The sequence below is a fragment of the Heptranchias perlo genome, chromosome 10, assembly GCF_035084215.1.
Source record: "Heptranchias perlo isolate sHepPer1 chromosome 10, sHepPer1.hap1, whole genome shotgun sequence".
Lineage (NCBI taxonomy): Eukaryota > Metazoa > Chordata > Chondrichthyes > Hexanchiformes > Hexanchidae > Heptranchias > Heptranchias perlo.
In genome coordinates this window covers 77,442,418-77,466,906 of record NC_090334.1, presented here as the reverse complement: position 1 = coordinate 77,466,906, position 24,489 = coordinate 77,442,418, and the positions used below count along the sequence as shown (strand labels likewise).

General features: G+C 39.9%; 1 protein-coding gene across 6 annotated transcripts in view; it reads left to right on the top strand.

Moving 5' to 3' along the window:
• Positions 1-23,576, top strand: part of foxn3 (forkhead box N3) — a 324,620-nt gene extending 301,044 nt beyond the window's left edge. For 5 of the 6 annotated variants that reach the window (XM_067992047.1, XM_067992050.1, XM_067992049.1 and 2 more), the window contains 3 exons: positions 410-478; positions 8,840-8,948; positions 16,393-23,576. In XM_067992047.1, coding sequence (XP_067848148.1) covers positions 410-478; positions 8,840-8,948; positions 16,393-16,939 — 725 coding nt within the window. In that variant the 3' untranslated portion in view covers positions 16,940-23,576. The remainder of the gene's footprint in view (positions 1-409; positions 479-8,839; positions 8,949-16,392) is intronic. The other variant, XM_067992053.1, reaches the window with a different exon arrangement.
• The last annotated feature ends 913 nt before the right edge of the window (positions 23,577-24,489 follow it).

Here is a 24,489-nt window from a genome sequence, read left to right as displayed (position 1 = left end):
TCTCTCTATTATCGGATCTGCAATTTTCCCCTGAGCGAGAGAGAGAGAGAGATTTTACAATTTTGTCTGTTCTGACTGTGATTCTACATGAACACTATAACTGGGGCTTTGTTGCATGTCAATAATCCTATTATTTCCAAAACTGGAAGGGAAGACAAATTTGCCTGGCCTGACAAAGCATTAGTCACGCTGTGATGCTTTGTGTGCCTTCTGAATATTTTATATGGATAACAATGTTACATTTTGATTAACTACACTGAGTGAAAAAAGCTCTCATCATGCTCACCTACTGTAACTTATGAAGACGGCCTTTCCTGCACATTTGTGTTCAGTTCCCGTTTCCACTGGCCAGCAACATTTTCTTATACATTTGTCAAAAATAAATGTAGATTTTTGTTTCTCATTTCAGATTCTGATATTGATGCAGCCACTGCCATGATGCTGCTGAATTCTTCCCCTGAGGTGAAAGGAGCAGAATGTGAGTACACAGTACATTGCAATAGAAATATAAAGGTTTTTATTGCAGTGCAGCCTCCTCAGATATTGTTCTGTTGTGATGCAAGTCCTCGGCATTTATTATATTTATTTTCCCTATTTTTTTTTCTCTGCCCTGCTCCTTCCTTTGCATTCACGCAATCCTCAGTTGGGAAGTGGACCAACCTGTGGATTTTTCCACTGGTGGTGTCAATATCAACCTGCCAGTTGTCCCGCCTTTCTTTCCGCCAATTGAATCTGCCAGGATTGTGTAATTCACAAGGTCCAAATTAAGGTACGCATTAACTGTGGGTTTTTTTTTGAAATTGGGAAGGAGTACCATATTTAGGTACTAGATACCCTGCACATCATTGCAGAAAGAGCTTGCCAATCCTGATTTGTTCTTGCCTCGTTCTTCTTATCCTGTGGCTTCAACTGTGACTTTCATTGGCCTCTTGACAGATTCTACTGATGGCCGCTCATTTGTACACCACTGGAGTTGATCGATCTCTTAGCAGTCCCTGTTGATAGATGCGGTAAAAGTTGTAGAGATTGCATAGTTGTGACGGATATGTTCTTACATATATAATATCTTTCTCTTGATTTCAAAGGGAATCAAGGGATATGGGGATAGGGCGGGAAAGTGGAGTGAGGTAGAAGATCAGCCATGATCTTATTGAATGGCGGAGCAGGCTCGAGAGGCCACGTGGCCTACTCCTGCTCCTATTTCTTATAGAATTGCATAGAATTTTACAGCACAGGAACAGGCCATTCGGCCCAACTAGTCTATGCCGGTCTTTATGCTCCACACGAGCCTCCTCCCACCTTACTTCATCCCACCTATCTTATGTTTTTATGTAATAATTCAATCACTTCAAAACTACTGGAATATTAGTATAAAAGTATCTATCAAACGTCGTCTTATCAAGATTTGAGATCTGCTTCTGTCTTGTTTAGAGGTTCAACCAATATTGAGAACATCTGGTGATATGGAAGTTTGAATAAGTTCATATAGAACCCAGTAAAATGGAGCAGTAAATCACTTAACTCTTTATAAAGACTACAGTAATATGTGTTGTGTTGGATCTAACAAAGCAATACGGAAAGATGTTAAATTTGTCACTTCAGTATTTCATGACATTGACAGATTCAACGCAAAGTCTTTGCTGGGACATGAATCCCTGTAAATGATGAACCAGGCTTCTTAATTTTTGCGCTAGTAGACCATTTTAGAACAAGGTCGTTTTATTAATAGTAATGTGTATGGCAAACCTGATAAGCCAGTCCTGCCCGTGATCAAGGGAAATTTGGAATGCAGATTGTATCCCTTGTTTTATATTAAGTTGATACTTCAATTTCTTTTACAAACAGAATCTTATTATTTATTATCCTGCAGGAGTGTGTACATATCCTGCACTACTCCTGTATGAAAAAAGTCACTTGAAATCCAGCATTATGTAATTGTGATGCTGTAAATTTGTTTTGACTGTGAACATCTTTTGTCTAACGCCTACATAATAAATGATGTCTGTGTTCAAACCACTTGTGGGCGTTATTGCCTTGTACCCTTGCCGGAAAACAGATTATGGCTAATTTACGTGAAGATGACTATGGATTACATGTTGAGAGCAGTTACTTTGAAATTTTAGAAAAAGAATAGTATGGGGATGTATTTTTTTTTCTCGTCCATTTTCTTCCCTCCCTCCTGATGACTCTGATTCCATCCTGGGCTACACTTAGCTTTCTGGTACCTCTCCCAAGTGGCTATTTATTTGATGATGAGTGCTGGCAGTCTGTTGAACCCAAGGGGTATCACAGCTGAGTTGATCATGTCCTCACTCGACATAGTGTCGAGGGGTAGTGACCATAGTATTATCAGCAAAATGAAGAAAGATGAGAAAAGTTGGAGAGAGGTTTAGAGGTGAGGGAAGGATCACCTCCTCGACAACATTAGCTTTTTCTTGTATTTGCAAGTCTTTCTTTCTATCTTTTAAGTGTATTTATATAGCACCTTTCACCTCAGGATGTCCCAAAGCACTTTACAGCCAGTGAAGAACTTTTGAAGTATAGTCACTGTTGTAATGTAAGAAATGCAGCAGCCAATTTGCGCACAGCATGATCCCACAAACAGCAATGAGATAATGACCAGATAATCTGTTTTAGTGACGTTGATTGAGGGATAAATATTGGCCAGGACACCAGGGAGAACTCCCCTGCTGTTCGAAATAGTGCCATGGGATCTTTTGCATCCACCTGAGAGGGCAGACGGGCCTCAGTTTAACATCTTATCTGAAAGACGGCACCTCCGACAGTGCAGTACTCCCTCAGTTCTGTACTGGAGTGTCAGTCTGGATAATGTGCTCAAATCTCCGGAGTGGGACTTGAATCCACAACCTTCTGACTCAGAGGTGAATGTGCTACCCACTGAGCTCCGATTGACAGCTAACTTCTGGAGAGAACACTTCATAAGCAGCTCCCTCCCAGAAAATGAGCAGTGAATACATGAGCAACGAATATAGTGTACTTGAAGACAAATTATCTGCCGAAGTAACTTGTACTTGTAGAATCTTTCTTGGATTTTTAACCAAGCATCAGTTTCTTCTTTAGTGTTCAGCAAATTGAAAGCGACAACACATGCATTTATGTAGCACCTTTAACATAGGAAAACATGCCAAGGCGCTTCGTGGAGGCATAATCAAAAAAATGAATGCCAAGACACTGAAGAAGATATTGGGAGTTAACAAAAGCTTGGTCAAAGAGGTGGGTTTTAAGCTGGATCTTAAAGGAAGAGAGGGAGTTAGAGAGGCTGATGAAGGGTTTAAGGAGGGAATTCCAGAATGTTGAGCCTAGGCAGCTGAAGGCATGGCCACCAATGGTAGTGCAAACGGAGGAGGAAATGTACAAGAGGCCAGAGTCAGGAATAGAGAATTTGGGGGGTGGGTTGTAGGGCTGGAGAAAATTAGAGATGGGGAGGTGCAAGGCCATGCAGGGGTTTAAACATGAGGATGAGTGTTTAAAATTTGAGGTATTGAAGGACCTGGAACCAACGTAGGACACCAAGGACAGGGGTGATGGGTGAGTGGGATTTGGTATGGGATAGGACACGGGTAGCAGAGTCTTAAATGATCTGAAGTTTACAGAGGGTGGAGGATGGGCGGTCGGCCAGGAAAATGTTGGAATAGTTGAGTCTAGAGATGACAATGGCGTGGATGAGGGTTTCAGCAGCAGATGAACTGAAGTAGGGGCAGAGACGTGTTATGTTAGAGGTGGAAGTGGGTGGTCAATTTGATGGAGAGATTGTGGGGTGGAAGCTTATCCCTGGGTTGATTAGGATACTGATGTTGTGAACAGCCTGGTTCAGCCCAAGGTCGTGGCTGGGGAGTACCTGTGTACGTTTAAGAATCCATTTGAATTCACATAAGCAACATCTTGATCTGAAAGTGAATCAGATAAGATTATTTTTGTTTAATTTGTTCTTGAGAGTATTAAGAGTCCACCGCATAATGCGGGCTGGAGTCACAGGTAGACCGGAACAGGTAGGGGTGGCAAACTCCCTTCCCTGGAGGATGTTAGTGAACCAGTTGAGTTTTTATGACAATCTGGCAAATTACCAGAGTTGTTGAATTCATTTCCACAACTTGCCATGATGGGATTTGCACTCGTGACCTCTGGATTGCTAGTCCAGTGCCTTAACCATTAAACTGAGAGAATGCTGATATATGTCCAAGTCAGGATGACGTGTGACCTGGAGGTGATGGTGTTCCCCGTGACATTTCTGCTCATATCCTTGGTAGGGGTCACAGGACTGAGAGGCGTTGGCAAAGTAAGCTTTACGAGTTGCTGTGGTGCTTTTTGTAGTTAGTACATACTGCAGCCATAGCACATCGATGGTGAACTAGGTGGATGTTGAGTTCAGTGGCAAGGGTGCCAATCAAGCAGACAAAAGAGGAAGGTGCCAAGTTTGATGGTTAGTCTGTGCTTAGGCAGCTGATCTCTATCAGAGCAGTGACAGGAGCACAAGGATTAACCTCAATGACCCTGGGGTATGAAGAGGAAAATCAGACTGATTTCCCACTCCTCCAGTCATTGCTGGAAGTGTGCATGTGGACGTCGGGTGGGGTGAGGATCGGGCTCGACTATGATGCCATTGCATAGCCTGCTACCACACAGTCAATGACCATTTAGTTTAGGTACCCGAAGGCAAGGAATCATTGCCTTCAGGAGCAGAGGGGTAAGGAGAAAATTGGCAGAGAGCAAAGCAGTGAATGTGGCAAACTAGTGAAACAAAATGCAATGGCATCTACACGATTGGCTATGCCATGACAAACGGGTCACCCAAGGAAGGCAGCAAATATCTCCATATCAACCCATGTGGCTTTCGTGTACCACCACAAGACATTCAGAACAGTACAGACCTGAAGTTGGCCTACCCACTTACTATCTTAAGAAAGAAAGAAGAGCGTGCATTTATACAACACCTTTCATGTCCTCAGGATGTCCCGAAGTGCATCACAGCCAATTAAGAACTTTTGGCGGCAGTTGCTGTTGTAATGAAGGGAAATAAGAATGCTATGTAGGTTTGAGAGGAGAGGAGAGTGGAAGGAGATATTCTCTTCTCTTTTGTTTTTTTAAAAAAAAAGTCATTCCAATTTTGTTTTTGTCATACGACTAAGGAGTAACGCATAGAAGGTAAACAAATCCAGTTACAGTGCACTAAATTGAGACGTCATCAACTGTGTAATATAATCAAGTGGTTTTAATATATTTGTAGAAGTGTATACTGTGACTTGATGCTAAAGTTTATATGGATACTGCAAAGCAAGCAAGACACATACCTGAAAATAGCATTGCTGAAGCTGCACATTTATTCCGACCATATTAAACATGGGGTGCTCTTAGTTTCCTTTGGCGTTTGTTTATCCACATCTTCTCTTGACATTGGCTGCTTTTGGAATGATTCTCATAACCTTCTCGAACAGCATTTTCCGCAAGGGATTTGTGCGAGCACTGCTCAGTCTTCTAGTTTCACAGCTCAGTAGAGGTGCAGTCTCTAGAGATTTTAACTGATTTATTGTGTTACATGTTGCAGTCCGTTCGATCGTAATGCAGGAATGGGGTCAGGTGACTGACGAGTTACTTGGCGAAGGCGTTTAGTTTTACATCTGAGCTATATCAGACAATTAAAATGCAAAAGACATGGGTCAACTGATTACTTTTCCAGTGTGACATCTTTATATGAAGCACATCATTTTCCAGTCCAAATCCAAGAATTATTATTTGCGACATCGTCATCTGCCTGATTTTAAAAAAAAAGTTAATCAAACCCAGCCAGAAATAAATAATAACTCATCAAATGTATATATTTTTTTTAAGTTATAGAATGACTGATTACTTTGGATGCATATCCAAACATCACTGAGAGCGTGGTTGACACTAGCTGAACGTATCTTTGGGGTCACCCAGCTTATTTGGTGTGTCACGTTTCCTCGGGCTGTAGAATCTGGATGTAAATTGTCATTTTCCTAACTAGTAGGCTTTAGCTGAATTGTGTGGGTGTGATGTGAATGGGAGAAAGGGAGTTTCTCCTTTTTTCTTCCTTTTGAGCGATATTCTATAAATAAGTGCCTACTTATTTAAGAAACTAGTTGCGCCACTTTGAGGTGCTTACATATGCTATTATTCCTGTACATTTCATTTGATTATAGGTTTTCAAAGTACATGGATTGTACCAGAGTAAGTGTCACATCAGTAACTTCTGCAGCGGTTGGTAGAAGATCGCTTGTATTGGTGCCTAACTTGCTTTCACGGGTTTGCAGGCATTAAATGCACCACGCACATTGAAATTCTTGCTGTGAATGAATTGTATTAGGAGGAAATCATGTTTTGTTTTGTTTTTGTGCTAGCATTTTCATTCAAGTTAACAGCAGAAGGAATTTCAACCTCAGATTTTATGGTAATACATCACTTCAATAAAAAAATAAATCCTAATAAATTATCATCACACTCTAATGGTATATAAAATCCTGAGTATTATGTGACTTTTGTACCTACTACAGAAGCAAGGAATCCCTTTTGTGGACCTCTCTTTAGCCCACCTCCTCTAGGAGTCCAAGACTTACTCTGTTTCTGTGTCCCAACATATTCCTCCTCCAACTTGTTTCAGACATCTGTTCCCATTTTCTTGAAAGTTTTTTTCCCACCTAAAATATTTGTTTTGTTTTTATTTCCAGGAAAACTGATCACCCAAAGGACGTTGTTAGTCAAAGCAGAGAACAGTTGTCTCCAAGGCAGACTTATGGCAAACTGTATTAGAACAATGTTCTTTCACCTCTGGGACATGGATTAAAATCCAGCCCCAGAGGAGGAGGTTGTCTCCTTTCACTAGTACTTGCCAAGAACACTAAGTGAAATGGGTATTGTGATTCATTTCAGTCCAGTTCCAGTCAATTGGAGTCCCTAGTGCAAAAGTTGGCAATGGATAATTGACACAAATTTGGCAATGAACTTTGGTTAAAGGAAAACTTCACTTGAGAGAGGAGGTCGGCAAAAGAATTTAAAATATATTGCACACCGTCCAAAAGCCAATTAGAAATTATTATTTAACACAGACTCTGAAAGGAAATACTTAGATTTCTGTAGGTTGGAAGGCAGTTGGTAGAAATTTGGGATGTTGGGTCTCTTGTCCTGGTTATACCTGCTCAAGTGATACATTCATTATGTTCTCTGGCTCGAGGAGAGCTGGTGTTGGCATCCGGGGACAGGAAGGAATGTTGCTCCAGTGAACTTTCAAACTGCCTTTGAAGAACCAATTCATGTTTAAAAAAAGTAGATATATTTTGCCCTTCCTGAGAAACATTTTTTTTAATGAAATCTAGATCCTGGAAAAGTCTATCTGCCAAAGTATCTGAACAAGGCCTCTATTTTAAAGAAAAGCTCCCACTGTTTTAAATATCAAGTTATAAAGAACACCCTGTATAAGGTCTGGCAGCCTGCTAAACTATCTGATGAAGGTTTTCCCCCTTTCCCTGCACAAACTGGCATTAAAACATTGCAGGAGAGGGAGTTTCTATTCTTACTAATGAATTCATGGTACCACAGAATTACTATGGCCTAGGAGGGTCAAAGGATGATGCAGTATTAAGCTTGTCGTAAGCAGAAGGAGAGAACTAATTCTATCTGTACACTGTAGCATTCTAGTACCTGTCCAAGGCCAACTTGGCTCTTTCTGTAGAAGGTTTAGAGGGGAGCTGAGGAAATTTTTTTTCACCCAGAGGGTGGTAGGGGTCTGGAACTCACTGCCTGAAAGGGTGGTAGAGGCAGAAACCCTCAACTCGTTTTTTTAAAAAAAGTACCTGGATGTGCACCTGAAGTGCTGTGACCTACAAGGCTACGGACCAAGTGCTGGAAAGTGGGATTAGGCTGGGTGGCTCATTATCGACCGGCATGAACACGATGGGCCTCCTTCTGTGCTGTAAATTTCCTATGATTCTATGAATGGCATATGAATTTTGCTTTGGTGTAAATATCTATAGGTAATGGGTAGTGTTATCCTTTCATAAAAGGCAATGCTAGGTGTGTGAAGTTTTCATGTGTCTAGAAAATATCTAGTGATAAAATCATAGACCATGTCCTTTCGAATGTTTGTTTAGAAAGACCATCCAGAGCTAATACCATTCTAGGTTGAAGTACTGATTGTGGGAGCAATTTGGGGTGATGAATTAAGAAATATATCGCACATTAAAATGTATTGAGCTTTTCTTATTGTGTTTAGGTACCAATAAGCAATATAATAATTACAGCACTGACCAAGAAGTTACCAACAAAGCAGAGAAAGCACTTATGAACAGCTTTAATACTGTGGCAGAAACTCAAAATATTAAACAAATAAGAGGTCAATTCTCAATTTCTTTTGAGTGTGTCCGTATCAGAATTAATGGGCAGACATAATTATTGATAGTGTATCAAGGTACCTCTCCTATGCAAATTAAGTAACCTTGAAGAGACTCAAACATGAGCGTTCTCAAAATATTACAGCTGGAAAACACAAAGCTGTCCGAGATTTTCACATAATAATGACATTCGTGTCTACAGTCAGATGCAAGCAAAAGTAAAAGTATTTGTATTCACTTTTGCTATTGATTAATGCATTGTACTTAAATGCAAGACAGTCTGGATACTGTGAATGTTAGAAAGCCACAACATTGAAGCAAACCCCTGTGATAACTTTTACTTGTAACTGGACAAAGTGTTAATAGTATTACCTGCATTCATTTTTTCTAGGCACATCAACTTTAACAGTTTAGAAAAGTTTGGGTTCATATTACTGTGAATTTCCTATGTTACATTGTAGTTCTCTGTTGTCCAGATGCAGTGGGAGTTATGCCAAATGGAGGTCGAGCGTACAGCCGAGGGCCATTCATGGGGATGAAGCCACTGCCAATTAATAGCATTGGAAGCATGGCTGCTGCAGTAAGGTAAAGAGTTAGCACTCACCACCAATCACATGCGAATGTCAAAACTCAAGTCCTCAGCCTCCTTAACTCACTATTGGTGCTAAAGATGGCCATGTGACTTCGACATTATAGAATTTACATCCAGAAAGTAGTACAACAGTACGAGGTAGAACTCTGAGAAGCAGGCAATGGAAAAAGGATCCAGTTGAATTGGTCCCAAACCTACAAACATAGATTTGTGCCTGACAAGTTGATTCCTCCTCAAGCCATTGTGTGGCTGATATGTGTTTCAACAATCAACCACTTAACTGTGTTTGTGTCTTTAAAAAAAAACGAGACTCCCAATGAGTATCTTCTAGCACGACTTAATGAAATCTCATGAAACTGCTAAAAATGTAACATTGAATTCCAGCAAAATTAATTTCAATGTTTTCCACTTTGTGTAAACTAACTCTGATGCACTTACCAAAAAGACAGGTCTAAAATATTACTTCCCCATCTACCACGTATCCACTAGACAGATGTAAATAGGTGATTATTTCAATTGATTTAACAGTGATTTTTATTCCTCATTTATATTAGCTTAACATGGTTGCACTCGAGACTTAAGTATTTTTGTTTTTCGATAGGGCAGAATAAAGTGAAACTTGTGCTGCCCTATCGAAAGACAAAAATACTTATGTTGGGGTTAGGGCGGTGTTAATACTGCCAGCTTCTGATGTCTGGGTATCACGCAACTGCTGGCAACCCCTGTGAAAACTTGCCATGTTCACTAAGGTTAACTGCCAAAACATCCTACTTTGAAAGAAAATGGGTCTTCGTGGCTGCTGGGCTGAGCGAATGCAGGAAGTTTACTCTGGTGTTGCTGCTGGTTGTGCCGTAACCTACACATGGGGGAGCTGGTTGCACCCATCACACCAATATACACGCAGCTTTGGCGTTTGGAGATTTCCCAGCTTTTTATTTTGTGAACGAAAAAAATAATTATAAGTGCTCTTTAAGGACTGAAATAGTATTTTTTACACTTAAAACCTTTCCCTAGCAACTGTAAATGTAGTTTTGTCCTCAATGTCCTGTATTATTCAGCACTGTTTTCCACATGCGTTATATGCGACAGTATATATTTTTTTAAAATCCTGCAATTCACAGTGTGACCGCATCATTTAACCCAATTAAGTAGTGATGCAAACATTTTCAATGCCCTTATCCTTTATATTGATTTGAATGCCATTTACAGTACATAGCATCGATATATATGTAAAAATAGCAGAAATACATTGAGCGAACTATATTTGCAGCTCCAAGAACTTAACCCCATGCAAAAATTCAAGATAAAGAAACAAGTGATTAGTCCAGTCCACCTATCCTCAGTATAGGTATCATCTAGCCTCTGTGCTTCAGGATGGCTTTTTCAAAACCCAGTAGGGTATATGTTTGTTTAATTATCATAGAAGGATACAGCACAGAAGGAGGCCATTCAGCCCATTGTGTCTGTGTCGGCTCTATGAAAGAGCTATCCAATTAGTCCCACTCCCCTGCTTTTTCCCCGTAGCCCTGCAAATTTTTGCCCTTCAAATATTTATCCAATTCCCTTTTGAAAGTTATTATTGAATCTGCTTCCACCACCCTTTCAGGCAGTGCATTCCAGATCATAACAACTTGCTGTGTAAATAAATTTCTCCTCATCTCACCTGCCAATTATCTTAAATCTGTGCTCTCTGGTTACTGACCCTTCTGCCACTGGAAACAATTTTTCCTTATTTACTCTACCAAAACCCTTCATGATTTTGAACACATCTATTAAATCTCCCCATAACCTTTTCTGCTATAAAGAGAATAACTCCAGCTTCTCTGATCTCTCCATGTAACTGAAATCCTACATCCCTGGTACCATTTATAGTAAATCTCCTCTGCACCCTCTCCAAGGCCTTGACATCCTTCCTAAAGTGTGATGCCCAGAATTGGCCACATTACTCCAGCTGAGGCCTAACCAGTGATTTATAAAAGTTTACCATAACTTCCCTGCTTTTGTACTCTATGCCTCTGTTTATAAATGTAAGGAATCTTACAACACCAGGTTATAGTCCAACAGTTTTATTTGAAAATCACAAGCTTTCGGAGGCTTTCTCCTTCGTCAGGTGAATGTGGGATTCCATGAAGGTTACTGCATATATATATATACTGCATATATAGTCAGAGAACACCTGGTGATTACAGATAATCTTTCCAACTGCCCGTTGTCAAGGCAATCAAAGTGTTCAGACAGAGAGACATTGTATATTCAGTAGTCCTGTATGTAAACGGTCAGGACCCAAAGACAGAGAGAGAGAGAGACACACACATCCGAAAGGAAGGGAAAGAGAGAGAATGACCAGTTGTATTAAAAACAGATAACTTTTTTTCACTGGTGGGGTTACGTGTAGCGTGACATGAACCCAAGATCCCGGTTGAGGCCGTCCTCATGGGTGTGGAACTTGACTATCAATTTTTGCGTTGTCGTGTGTCTCGAAGGCCGCCTTGGAGAACGCTTACCCGAAGATCGGTGGCTGAATGTCCTTGACTGCTGAAGTGTTCCCCGACTGGGAGGGAACCCTCCTGTCTGGCGATTGTTGCGCGGTGTCCGTTCATCCGTTGTCGCAGTGTCTGCATGGTCTCGCCAGTGTACCATGCTCCGGGGCATCCTTTCCAGGACGAAGGAGAAAGCCTCCGAAAGCTTGTGATTTTCTAATAAAACTGTTGGACTATAACCTGGTGTTGTAAGATTCCTTACATTTGTCCACCCCAGTCCATCACCGGCATCTCCACATCTGTTTATAAAGCCAGGGATCCCGTATGCTATTTTGACAGCCTTCTCAACTTGACCTGCCACTTTCAAAAATTTGTGTACGTACATCCCCAGGTCTCTGTTCCTGCACCCTAGATTCATAATCTGGGAGAATTTCTGCCAATGATGTAACAGGTTTAATGTATTTACTCTTGTGAAGTGTTTTGACACAATATCAAAGTATTGTCTCCTTGCAATTGAGAGTCAACATTTGGAGCATAAAACTGTAGCATAAAACTGTCTTTGTATATTGTAGCACCTTCCAGAGCCATTAGATAGCTTGTATCCTCATGCTATTTTCTGCTGGTTTCCAGTTTTTGCCTTTTTCTGTCTATCATGAGGACTATTGAAGTAATAAATTGCAGTAAGCCCGTAATGTTTACGTGCAATTTGAATGAGTTGGTCAGATGTTAAATATGGAAATAGGTTTATTTTAATTAAATGGAATCTATGGAGGCTCAGATTATACAATTTCAAAAATATGAAAGCCACTAAGAAATGTGTGCATACCTTGTGTTCTTATTAATGTGTATTCTCAGTTCATTGTCAGTGCTACTAAGAATTTGTATTTTACATGTTATTTGCAGAGGTTATTCTGAATTTTTGTTTAATTAGATTTTTAAAAAATTTATCTGGTTTCTACCTGCCAAGATCTACATCACAAGTTCATATCAGGCGATGGAATCTAGAGGCTCAATGCAACAGGGAATGAGTTATTCTATTTGTAGTTTCTTTTATTGTACCATGTTTTTCTGTCATGCCGTGTGCCCCAGATAAGAGGGGCAGGCCCCTGCTGTTAGGTGCGAGATAGCATGCTTGGTTCACTTGCCCCAGCTATTTATTTTAAATGATTTGCCTTGCTCGCCAGAAGTTTTTGATGCTTTCCCTGAGGAACCCAGCCGAGATTGGGAATTCACCACATTAAAGTTAAGGTATACTTATTATAAGTACACTAGGCTGTGCCTTTCTTTCACTATTGATTATTCAAAGGGGATGCACCTTTTCTGTAAAATACAAATTTTTGTGTCGTTTAAAAAAGCATAAGCTAAAGAAAAAAGTCTAATAAGAGGGGAAATGTGCGGCTGTTTATAGTCAAATTTTAATTTAATGAAACCTGAATCTCACTTCCCTATTAAATTTCATATGTGCACTTCCCTTTGCAGTTGATGTAAAACCCTTGATAATTTAGCTGTGTGCCATTATAGCCAACTTCTTATTTAGAACAACCTCTCTCAATTTATTACACTGTCCTGAATAAATGAGTTTTTATGAAAATTTCAGCTAAAGTTATGCTTTTCATTCAACATACCCCAGCCATTAATTTTTTTAAATTATTAATCATCATGCAAAGGGCAATCCTAACCTTTTTTAAAATTTATGGTTATGTAGAAGTGTCTTTCAGTTGTGGTTATATTTTACATTAACACAGTTCTCTGGATTTAAGTTAATAGGAAGGCTACAATATATGACTAGTGACATAAACTGCATAGATAATGGGAATCCACTAAAACATATCCAGATATTTAAACCTGATGAATGTATTAATACTTTTGTACCATGTACAAAGGAATAATAATTTTTCATTTTCTCTATTTAGTGTCAGCTCTTATAGTCTGTTGGGGTGTTTCGCATTCTTGAAGGTGTTATATAGGTGCAGTTGTATTTATATAAATGTGTTCCTAATTAATTTTCCTTATTAAAGCATACAAAATACATCTGCAGTTATGTGAGAACAAAGCAATGTTGCTGTGCACCATAGGCAGCAAGAGGGTTCTAAGCTTAACATTTTAAATGGTGGTCAGTGTTGGTTGCCCAAGAAAGAATTTCAGTGACTTGGAACCAAACTCTCTCTCTGCCAGTTATCAATATACAGAGGTTTGTTCATAGACAATGAAAAATAAAATTTTCACAGTCTCAGGCCTCAGTGTTAACTTTGGAGAACATTCAACTCCACAAATAAATGAAGCGCCAAGTTGATTTAAGTATCAAGATATTTGCGATGCAACACAAATAATAGAAGCAGTTTTAAGCTGAAAATCAAAAATTATGCTGTGTCAGCAACTGGAACAGTAGCTAAATGGAGATTTTGGCAGACCAGTTTTATTTATGTTAGGGGCCATAAATATAAGATAGTCACTAATAAATCCAATAAAGAATTCAGGAGGAACTTCTTTACCCAGAGAATGGTTAGAATGTGGAACTTGCTGCTACAAGGAGTAGTTGAGGCGAATAGTATAGATGTCTTTAAGGGGAAGCTAGATAAGTACATGAGGGAGAAAGGAATAAAATTATATGCAGATAGGGTTAGATGAAGTCGGGTGGGACCAGTTGGGCCGAATGGCATGTTTCTGTCCTGTAAATTCTATGTAATTTGTGGGTTTTTTTTAACCTTACATGCTTTTTACCCATTTTCCTTACTGACTATGACTGGTCCACATAGAATTTTAAACTGGGATTCATGAGGGGGTCCCAGGAAGTCTCCTAGGTTATCAGATTTCTGTTCGCCTGTTGTCAGATTTCTGTATTTCTTTCTGTATTTGTTGACTTATTAGCCTGTTGGTTTGGTTGTGCCCTAACTTGGAAAAAAAAATTGCCTGCATTGATCACTTTGGGAAGCTAATATCGTCTTTCCGAAGTTGGGACAGGGATCCCTCGAAGTGTCTGTGTATGCAGAGTGTCTTGCTTTAGGTATTCTCTCTGATACAACATTGCAAGTCACTTCCCGTAAGTGATCTCAGAGCCTTGTGTTTAGGGGTGTGCCTAAATTAGAATTACATAGAACTTGCAGCACAGGAACAGGCCATATGGCCCAACTTATCTGTGCTGGTGTTTATGCTCCACACCCTACTTCATCTAAACCTATCTGCATATCCTTCTATTCCTTTCTCCCTCATGTACTTATCTAGCTTCCCCTTAAAGGCATCTGTGCTGTTCACCTCAGCTACTCCTTGTGGCAGCAAGTTCCACATTCTAACCTCTCTGGATAAAGAAGTTTATCTTTAACTCTTTATTGGATTTATTAGTAACTACCTTATGTTTATGGCCCCTAGTTTTGGACTCACCTACAAGTGGAAACATCTTCTCTGTTAATCGTATCCATGTGATTTATATCAATTAGTGTTAATTGTGTTCAGGTGGTGCGTATCAATTGGGAACTCTCGTATCCATTTATGAGCGCGCTGATCTAGGGTGTATTGTGGGTGTAAATGTGGAGCTCTGTGAATAAAGGCTTGGAAGCAACTGAAGGCTAGGCTCTAGTATTCTATCCTTCACCACCTGGCTATCCAATTTACAACACTATCTATATCTATCCTATCAAACCCTTCATAATTTTGAAGTCCTCTATTAGATCACCTCTCAGCCTTCAGAGCCCCAGCCTATTCAGTCTTTCCTGATAGTTGTAACCTCTCAGTTCTGGTATCATCCTTGTAAATCTGTTTTGCACCAACTTCAGTGTCTCTATATCCTTTTTGTAATATGGAGACCAGAACCGTACATTGTAATTGCCCAATATCTAACTATACAAAAATCGTAACCCAAAGGTGTAACAATAGAACCGCCTTGTGATCTGAACAGACTATTAATGTATTTCGCATGTTGCCCCATGTGGATGACTTTAAGCTTTTTGAAGGTGGTCTGAGAAAACACTGAGTAAGATGAAGCCAGAATGAAACATTAAGCTGTTTTATTTCTCAGGCAGTAAGTGAACAGAATGGCAGTTATGAATGGATTCACTTAATTCAATTATTGTTTTTACATCATAATGTTAAATAACGAACACTAATTAATGACTCACTACGCTTCCCCACATCAGGTTGTCTTGCTTGACTTGACTTAAATGACCTCTATTGCATCCTGCATTCTAACCACATGCATTCTAACCACCTCCTGAGTCTGGCAAAAGCTTTCCTTTGCAGCTTTCTGTTTTTTAAAACCTGCAGTGTGCATTTCTGTCCCTATTTTTATCTCAAATGCAAAAATACTGCAGATGCTGGAAATTTGAAGTGAAAAACAGAAAATGCTGGAAAACACTCAGCAGGTCAGGCAGCATCTGTGGAGAGAGAAACAGAGTTAACGTTTCAGGTCAATGACCTTTCATCAGAACTGGAATATGTTAGAGATTTAACAGCTTTTAAAGCAAGTTCAGAGCCAGGGAAAAGGGGGGCAGGAAAAGAAGGAAAGGGCGAAGTCTGATAGTGTATTGATGGAGAGATGGGGCCCATGCCAGGCAAGCCCTTCAGAGTGCCTGGGATGGACTCAACACAATGGGCATGCCATGTTTATTGATTACCGAGACAGAATGACAAATTACCAATTGTCTTTGGAGCGGCAACTTCAGTGCCAAGCTCATTAGCGTTTTAACCATCTTTCGTTTTGGTGCAAATTGCATGAATACACTTTGATTTAAAACACAACCCTTAAATCAAACTTTTCCGTGAAGGGGGAAAAAAAAATCATAAATCCCAAAACCTGACCGTTTCCTCACACAAAGGAAAAAGCACTGCCCTCCACAGAAATGTAGGCTAGCATTCCTACATATGCTTTCATTTCCATATTGTACTTTGGTACAGGGCACCATTGTTGAACAGAATGTTGCATGGCCATTTAATGAATTGACCCATTGTTTCTTTGCCCCTTCAGGAATGGAATTGCAAACTGCCGGATGCGGAATGACAGCGAACAGTCCTGTGGCTCCCCGGTTGTCAGCAGCGACCCTAAAGAAGATCACAACTACAGCGTGGCAAAATCTTCCAATCACAGGAGTACGTCCCCGACCAGCGACTCGACGTCCTCTTCCTCTGCCGACGACCATTACGAGTTCGCCGCGAAGGGCAGCCACGACGGGAGCGAGGTCAGTGAAGGCAGTTACCACAGCCACGAGAGCTACAGCGAGACGGAAGACGAGGAGAAAAAAAACAAAAAGGAAAGCAAGGATTCCTTAGCTGACAGTGGGTACTTATCTCAGCACACAAAGCGGCAACACCTGACAAAAGCAAAAAAAAACGCAGCTGAGACACTGCCGCTTAAAAAGAGGCGCACGGAGAAACCGCCGGAAAGCGACGACGAGGAAATGAAAGAGGCAGCAGGTTCACTCCTGCACTTGGCAGGGATTCGCTCCTGTTTGGATAACATCACAAACCGCACTTCGAAAGGGCAGAAAGAGCAGCAACATTCAGCAAAAAATTAAGACAGTAATGCACAGCCTCTTTAAGAATTGTTGGCAGAAATTTATTTTCTTTCAGCACGTCAGGTGAATTATAATGATTTGTGGCAATATCAGCAATCACTTTGTTTTCCTAGTTTAAGCCCCCTTGAGTTTTTTTTATATATATATATAAAAAAAAAGAATTTTTGTTTAAGGAGATTGAAGCCATAGCAGAACTTTTACTGACACTCAGCTAATTTGCAAAAGCTTTTCATTGACTGACAACAAAAGCCAAAATCACTGCACCTTCTTCTCTCTCTTTCTCTCTCTCTCTCTCTTTTTCTCTCTCTCCTCTCTGTTCATTATTTCAACCTGATTATACAGGTGCACGCAGGACTCGTTACACTGACACGTATGGGGTTTGCATTTCGATTCCCGTGATGTTCTAACGTGAAAGGATGGGTTGGTAATGGACTATTCAGATCTGGCCATACAGAACGACAGCCAGGCTGAATAGCACTATGGCTTAGAGCCATCTCGTGGCATCTGGACAAAAGGAAGAAAAGTAAGATGTGCCGCTGAAGACTGTGATGGATTCATTGGAGGCAACTGCACTTAAGTACCAGAGCTCTGGGTCTTTGACAATATAGCAGACGACCACCGTCATTATTGGGCAAAACAAAATAAATAGGGGAAACAGTCTATTTAAAGTAAGAAAAAGTCCTGCCGTTGGCCAAGTTCACAAATTTCTGTCTTCTTAAACCACACACACACACACACACACACACACACGTTCAAAGCCATATGCCTGATGGACGGCACTGCGTGCAAAGAGAAAGAAAACACACCGCCTTCGAAACTGCCTGAGTGACGTGAAAGCAATCAAGTCTTGCAAAGAAATTCATAATCAAGCGATAACAAGATAGCGATACTAATCCATTCTGACAGATCAAAATGCTTGATCTGGCCGTGATGAGGAAGACGACAAAACAAAACACAAAAATAAGAGAAAAAAAGCTCTAAAGCCTGCCATTAGTATTATTCTGAAACAGAATTGCTGAACAGCGATATTGGTGCGCTCTTCCACTGCCCTGGAACTGGAGTAAGCAGTTTCTCTCTCAGTCAGGATATGTGTATAATAAAAAGACGATTGATTTTTGGAACATAACCGACGTAGCCAGCAGGATTATCCAATCCATGTTGCATGGGTTCTTTGAACAAAAACTTTGTTTTTTATTCAAAGACAAAAAAAAGAGTTCATGTAAGGTAAATAATGTATTTAGCATGAGCATGAATTATTTTCATATAAATATAGAAAATAGAGAAAAGGCTATGCCTCTAATTTTTAAGCCCTTAGGCCTAGATTTTTTTTTTGAAGCAGGTGATAAGGTTTAACCTTTTTTTCAGGGAAAAAAAACTGACTGTTGGGGAACTTACTCTGCAATATGAAGACTTCACATTTCTGGTAGGGCTTGGATGGTTGAATATACTGCCTTGTCTGCACATTCGGGCCCCACTACAGGCTTTTAAGATATGAAGAACATTGACCGTCCCCAGTATAGAGGGGGGACAAAGTAAGTCTCTGTTCTCACCTAGTCAGTAGTGAGTGTGCATGATTTATCTAGTCGTCTCAAATTTATCTGCTAAATATTGGGGTGGAGTGATGTATTGAATATCAATATCATATATTGGCAATACATCATAAAACGGCACCTAGCAGTGCTGCTCATTATAACGATCGGAAGAAAAGTCAGCCGCCACCTTTTTGCTTTTACAATCCTGTTTTGTCCATTTAAAAAAAAACTTTGGTGAAAAGGAGGGGCCCGTAAGAGCAACTGATTAAACCCACATTATTTTGGCACAGGAGGAAGTAAGCAATTGTTGGATTCCTAATTTTTATTTAATTGAAACTTTGTATGTCGGAGATCAAAAAGGAAAAATGCATACAGCCAGTCTGATCAGCAAATGACATCAGTTGTCGAACAGCATGTCAAATCTTTCTGTAACATTGCCTCAAAAAATTGGGTAGTCTGGCGTTTTCACATGATCCAACCTTGGTAGAAATAAAAGGTGTTCGTTCACACTCACTGCTTGACATTTTCCTTCTGAACACTGTTAACCAAGAGACCAAATCCAGTTTTTAAAAAAAAAAATGTTGGCCTATGTATGCCAAAGTTTAAAATTGCAGGCAGATATTGATTTATACCCTAACATGCCGGGTTTAATGACAACAGCCATCGTAAAAAAAAGAAAAATTCAGTCTGAATTTATTGTAGTTGTTCGTAGGCATACAAAGGAGAACAGTGGCAGCTGGTTTTTGCAAAACTATTGTCATCTTGGGCTACATTCGTATAACGCAGTGAATACTTTGTGACCAGGGTGTCAAGTAAAAATAGCTATTATGGTTTTGATTTTTTTTTGAATTGGCTCATTAACATTGGCAAAGGGGACACTGCCCTTTTTAATTGGGTGAATTACTACAATGATGGATAATTTGTGCAAATATGTGATTTTACTCTGAAGGCTTTAGAAATCATGTGCATTAATATTCCATGACAGGCAGAAATCTGCAATGTTGAGGAGGTGAAAGATTTGAAATTAGGAAATAAAAGTGATAACTAAGACAGATTTTAATTTCCATAGTGATGTTATATTGAAATTAAACACTCATGTGACCAAAACCAGCCAAGCAAAGCTACAATTCTTCTTTGGTTAGCCATTACATCCTATAGGATAAAGCAAGCCATACAACTGGAAAGTGTCAGGACACTAGGTTCCTAAATGCAAAAAGCAGAGGCAGGGTCACCAATATTTCTCATTCCAGAATAATCTTGTAAAAGCTAAGCACTGACCTGCCAAAATCATCGTCCTGCTCACATTTGAAGTTGCCATGACCCTACACCAGAGTCCTATGCTCAATTTTGTTTCTCTCAAATGCACAAAGGGTGACCTGATGCCTCTTGTGACCTACTAATCTGCTGATCTCGACCATGAAGCAGAGATTGGGCAAGGTGGTTATCGATCTAATACACTGGGCATCTTCATGAGGGACAAAGAAGTCACCCCTCTTTGATGCAATCCCCCTTTCCGCAGAAATCCACTGGAGGAATGTAGATGCATGGATGTTGTTAACACTAAGGATAGAAGAAGCTCACGTGCAAGGGTTCTGTACTGCCGTGCACCCAAGTTGATACCGAGACTTAGTAGCACCAGTAGACATTAAGAAGTAAAATCAGAAGTGCTGGGAATCTAAAAGAAAACTGAAAAATGTTGGGAGATGTATAGTAGGTCAGTCAGCATTTGAAAAAGGAGGACAGAGTGACATTTCAAGTGAGAGGCTAATGAATGGCCTCACCAAAATGTTAATCTGTATTTCTCTTCCAGATTTTGACTGATCTATATGTTTCCAGTCTTTTCTGTTATTATTTTAGTATCACCAGTCATTGTTGAGGTGCTTGTGACTCTGGCACTTCAATCCAGAATACAGAGTGCACACTCTTTTTCACCAGGCTTTGAAATCCAGACATAGAAGCTGATGGGTCTGTTTCAGTGATGTCAACCCCTTAAGGTATTTACAATATCCTTTGTGCTCTAATCTCAGTTCTTTCAACTGGGTGAACAGTTATCTGCAGATGCATTGGAGTTTAAGAAGGCAACGGTTAGGCCCATAAAGACCAAATCTTCCTCAAAACAGGCTTGCTTCATTTTGGACTGCCGATTCCTGAATTCTTCTCAGGAAGGGTGGAAATGGGAGGAAGAGACACTGACCAGACTCCTTTTTAAGGTGTCCCATTTTACCTATCTATCAAGAAAGTGGGAAGTCTTGGGAAGCACTGTTTCTTCCTCGCCAAAATAAACAAACTCTTATCATGTTACCATGTACCAGTTAATGCCGAAAAACCCGTTTATGGAGTTGATTTTCATACCATATGCAGACATGGTTAGGCACAGAGCCCTGCCCTTGAAAGAGGATTGGAAATTTAATGTTTTAAGGGCACCAACTCTGCCTGACTGACATCTTACAGACTCCAATGGACATACACCAGTATTGCTGGGTAACTTTTCTCATTCACCAACTACAGAACGTTATAGGATTTCTTCAGAGCTGCCATAATCTGGCAGCAGGTGTACTCAGGAGGTGCCTATTGCTCAGGTGCTTGAATAATCATTCTATGAAAAAGTGGCCAGCACTTCTAGCAAACCACCATCATTCAGTGGATATAGGGAGGGGTCAGGTCAGTGCCCATTCTTCTTCGCAGGCTTGCAAAACCGAAGGCCTGGTGAGGGATATTTAGAACATGATTGGTGTGTTCGCCGTCAGTGGGATGGGGCCACTGAGCATGAGCAAGATATAACCATTAAATTATGAAAGCCGTTCCAGAGATTGTGCCCATAGATAAGCTGTAGCTCAAGAGCCAAGCTTTGAACCTTAACCAAGCCATACCTGCTCCTTTGCTGCCAACTTCAAGCTTCCATATGACTTTAGCGAGGGTCATACAATTAGTCTTCCTGCGCCCAGTTTTGAGAGAAACAAAATTGAGCAAGATTCCTATCCTGATCACTATCCAACAACTGCTGTTAGAATTATTTGCATGTAGAAGGTGCGTGGGGACAGGATTGTGCTCAGCAGTGATTTCATCCCCCATAAATCTTTCCAACAATTAGCAGCCTCTGTGAAGAACAACCGCTAGGAAAGGTACTGTCCATTTGAGCGTTGCTTCCGCACGAGTTACTATCTTCAGTGCAGAGAAGGTAAAGGGAGAAAACTGGAATGGGGCATGGTGAAGCCCATTCAAATGCTCAGACATTTTGGTAAAAGGGGGTAACAGTAAGAATCAAAGACTACATCATGGCATTGGATGTGATGAAGCTGGCTACTTAAATGGACCCAAATATTTGTCTCCTTTTAAATTTTTACAATATATCCCTGCATTAATTTCTTGTGCAACATAACTGGTTTCGTGGAGATGCACAAGTGCAGACTGGGGTTACTACCTCTCGATTATTTTTTTTCCCCCTTTTGGGGGAGCGCAACTGCCACCAAACACCTTACCCCAATAGCATCCCTAGGATCAGAAACTTGCTGTGTTGGGAATTGGAAGTATGAAGTCTGTAAAACCCCAAAGTTTCACAAATGCCCTGGTGAAAGGATATCAGTGCAAGACTCGGTATACACATAGCTGCGTAGCAAGCATTGAGTAACCAGATAGAAATCTAATCCTTAACGGATGGACTCCTCAAATTGAATTTCATCCAATTGCCACAACTGATCTACCTAAAACAAATCTTGATATTGGCTGATAGCACTGGTTGTATTTGTCTGGTATGAGGATATCTCTACCCAAAGTCTCTGCCAAAAGCAGTAGCAAATTTTACATCTGGAACAGGTTGGTTGTGACAACTGCTGCAGTTTCTACCCTCCCTACCTTGAATAAATCGGGGAAGGAAAGAGATTTCAACCATATTGGATTTACGGCTAGCTTCTTTTTTCTCCCCAATGTGAATAAGATCAGGCACCAAGAAACTGTAAAACCTTTTTAGTGTCTTATTGAATTAGAGCTCCTCATCCCAAAGCGCAGTACGCCTATCAGTAGAGTGGAGTTTGCTACCAGCTAATCGGAACGGTTAACCCTGATGAGGGTCTTTTGTGTGGCTAATTGCTACTATGTAGGCTATCTTTAGACATCTGTTTGATAATTACAGAGTAGCCCCATGGAGTAACCTTCAAGCTTCCCAAGCAGTTTGGGAGATCAGTGCTGGCCTCTGCTTTTTGCAACATGGGAATAAGCCCTCCCTCCAGTGATTTTGTTGATGTGGGGAAGATATCCTATAGAATGTTTTTTAAAACAACAAAATGAAGAAATGTTGATTTCTGCCTTTTTAATAGGGTATTCTTTTAGTGAAGTTATCCTTGGCATACCATACATTCCACCTTTCTTCCTTTCTTTTGAATCAGATTCTAGGTTATCTGGGCTTTTGCCAACCTCGCCACCAGCTGGTATATGCTGAAATTCAGCACTTGCCATGCAAAAGGATATTGCATTCGATCAATGATGAAACAGCACAATGCGGTGCTGTGATTATGCTAGGATCATGGGGGAAATGGATTTGGATCGAATTGCTGAAACCTACACTGATGACCTTGGGTTAAAGAGGATTGGAAATGATCAAATGACAAGGCACTACTGTGAGGAGCAGGCAAGGTGGAGTTTAGTGGTACCAAATTTTCACCTAAAGGTGTTTGTATGATTTTGCACCGTCATGTGAAGAATAACTTCATTCAAAGATTAATGTGTGCTACATCCAAGGCGCATAGTCTACCTTTAATAGTGACATGAGAGGCCAAGTTTGTTTACTTTGATATTTAATGATCTATAAACTGCCATTTTCTTGTTTCGCAAGGAATATGTTGAACTTTTAAATAGTTTTCTTTTCACAATGTGAGCAGTCGGAAGGCAAGGGCAATCAACCAACCTTCAAGAAATATGACAAAGTCAACACAGAGGCATACTTGCATTCTACATTTCCTTGATGTTTAATCATTTTGCCAAAGACAAAAAAAATCATCAATTGTAAATATCACTTGTCCATATATGAAAAAAACTTTTCTTGAACCTACCATAAAGTTTCTGTGATGTATTGTCTTCCAGTTGCAATAAAAAATTACAAGTTGCATCAATTGAAAAAAAAATGGCTTCTTCAATTGAATTGTGTTGCGTTGTCCAATGTCCCTGGCTAATTCAGTAGTGATTGCTGTCAGAATTGGTCACATAAATAATGAATGGTAGCTTTACCTTGGCCAAATGCTAGATATATTTAATAAATTGAGCAATACCTTTTTGGAATCCTGAATTTAACTGAAAGGGCACATTGCAATTTTGGATTAGGAGCAGTTGAATATGATTGAAGGATGTCTTAATATTTGTTGTCAAACTAGATTCAGTTGGACAGATGAAGTGAGGACTGTATAAATACCTTGTATATTGTAAGCTAGTTTAAAGCTGATAGGTAATACTGAAAAGGATGAAGATTCAAAGTGTGAATAGGTACGTAGTCTTAAATGTTAAACTAAAATGCACTAAATCAAACAAGGTGTTCATAGTGCCATATTCCAAATGAAACAAGAACCAAACATAATGATTTCTTAAACATGATTAAATACAATAGAACAAATGGATCACTTTATATTTCTCACCCAGATTAACTACCAATTAGATAGATAACAGATTTGTCTGACAACCATGTTCCTTTGTTATTCAATCTACTTCCATTTTGGTTAGATTGAACACACATTTTTGAATGCATTGTTGTTTTAAAGCTGCATTCGTTCTTGGCTTTTATTTTTTGTCAGGCTTCATTAAAGTCATGTGGCGAGAAATTGCTGTACAATTTCAAGTTTTGAAGCAAAAGTATTGAAACAAAATGTGATCTCTTTAGGAAATTAGATAAAATTGCTAAGAACAATCTGATCTTCCCCAATTGGACAGCACTTGGGCCCAATAACATGTGTAATCTTATCTAGTTCTCTGAATAAAATGACATTTAACTTAATTCCACTTCCTTAAAATTTTGTGTGTAAATATCTAAAAACT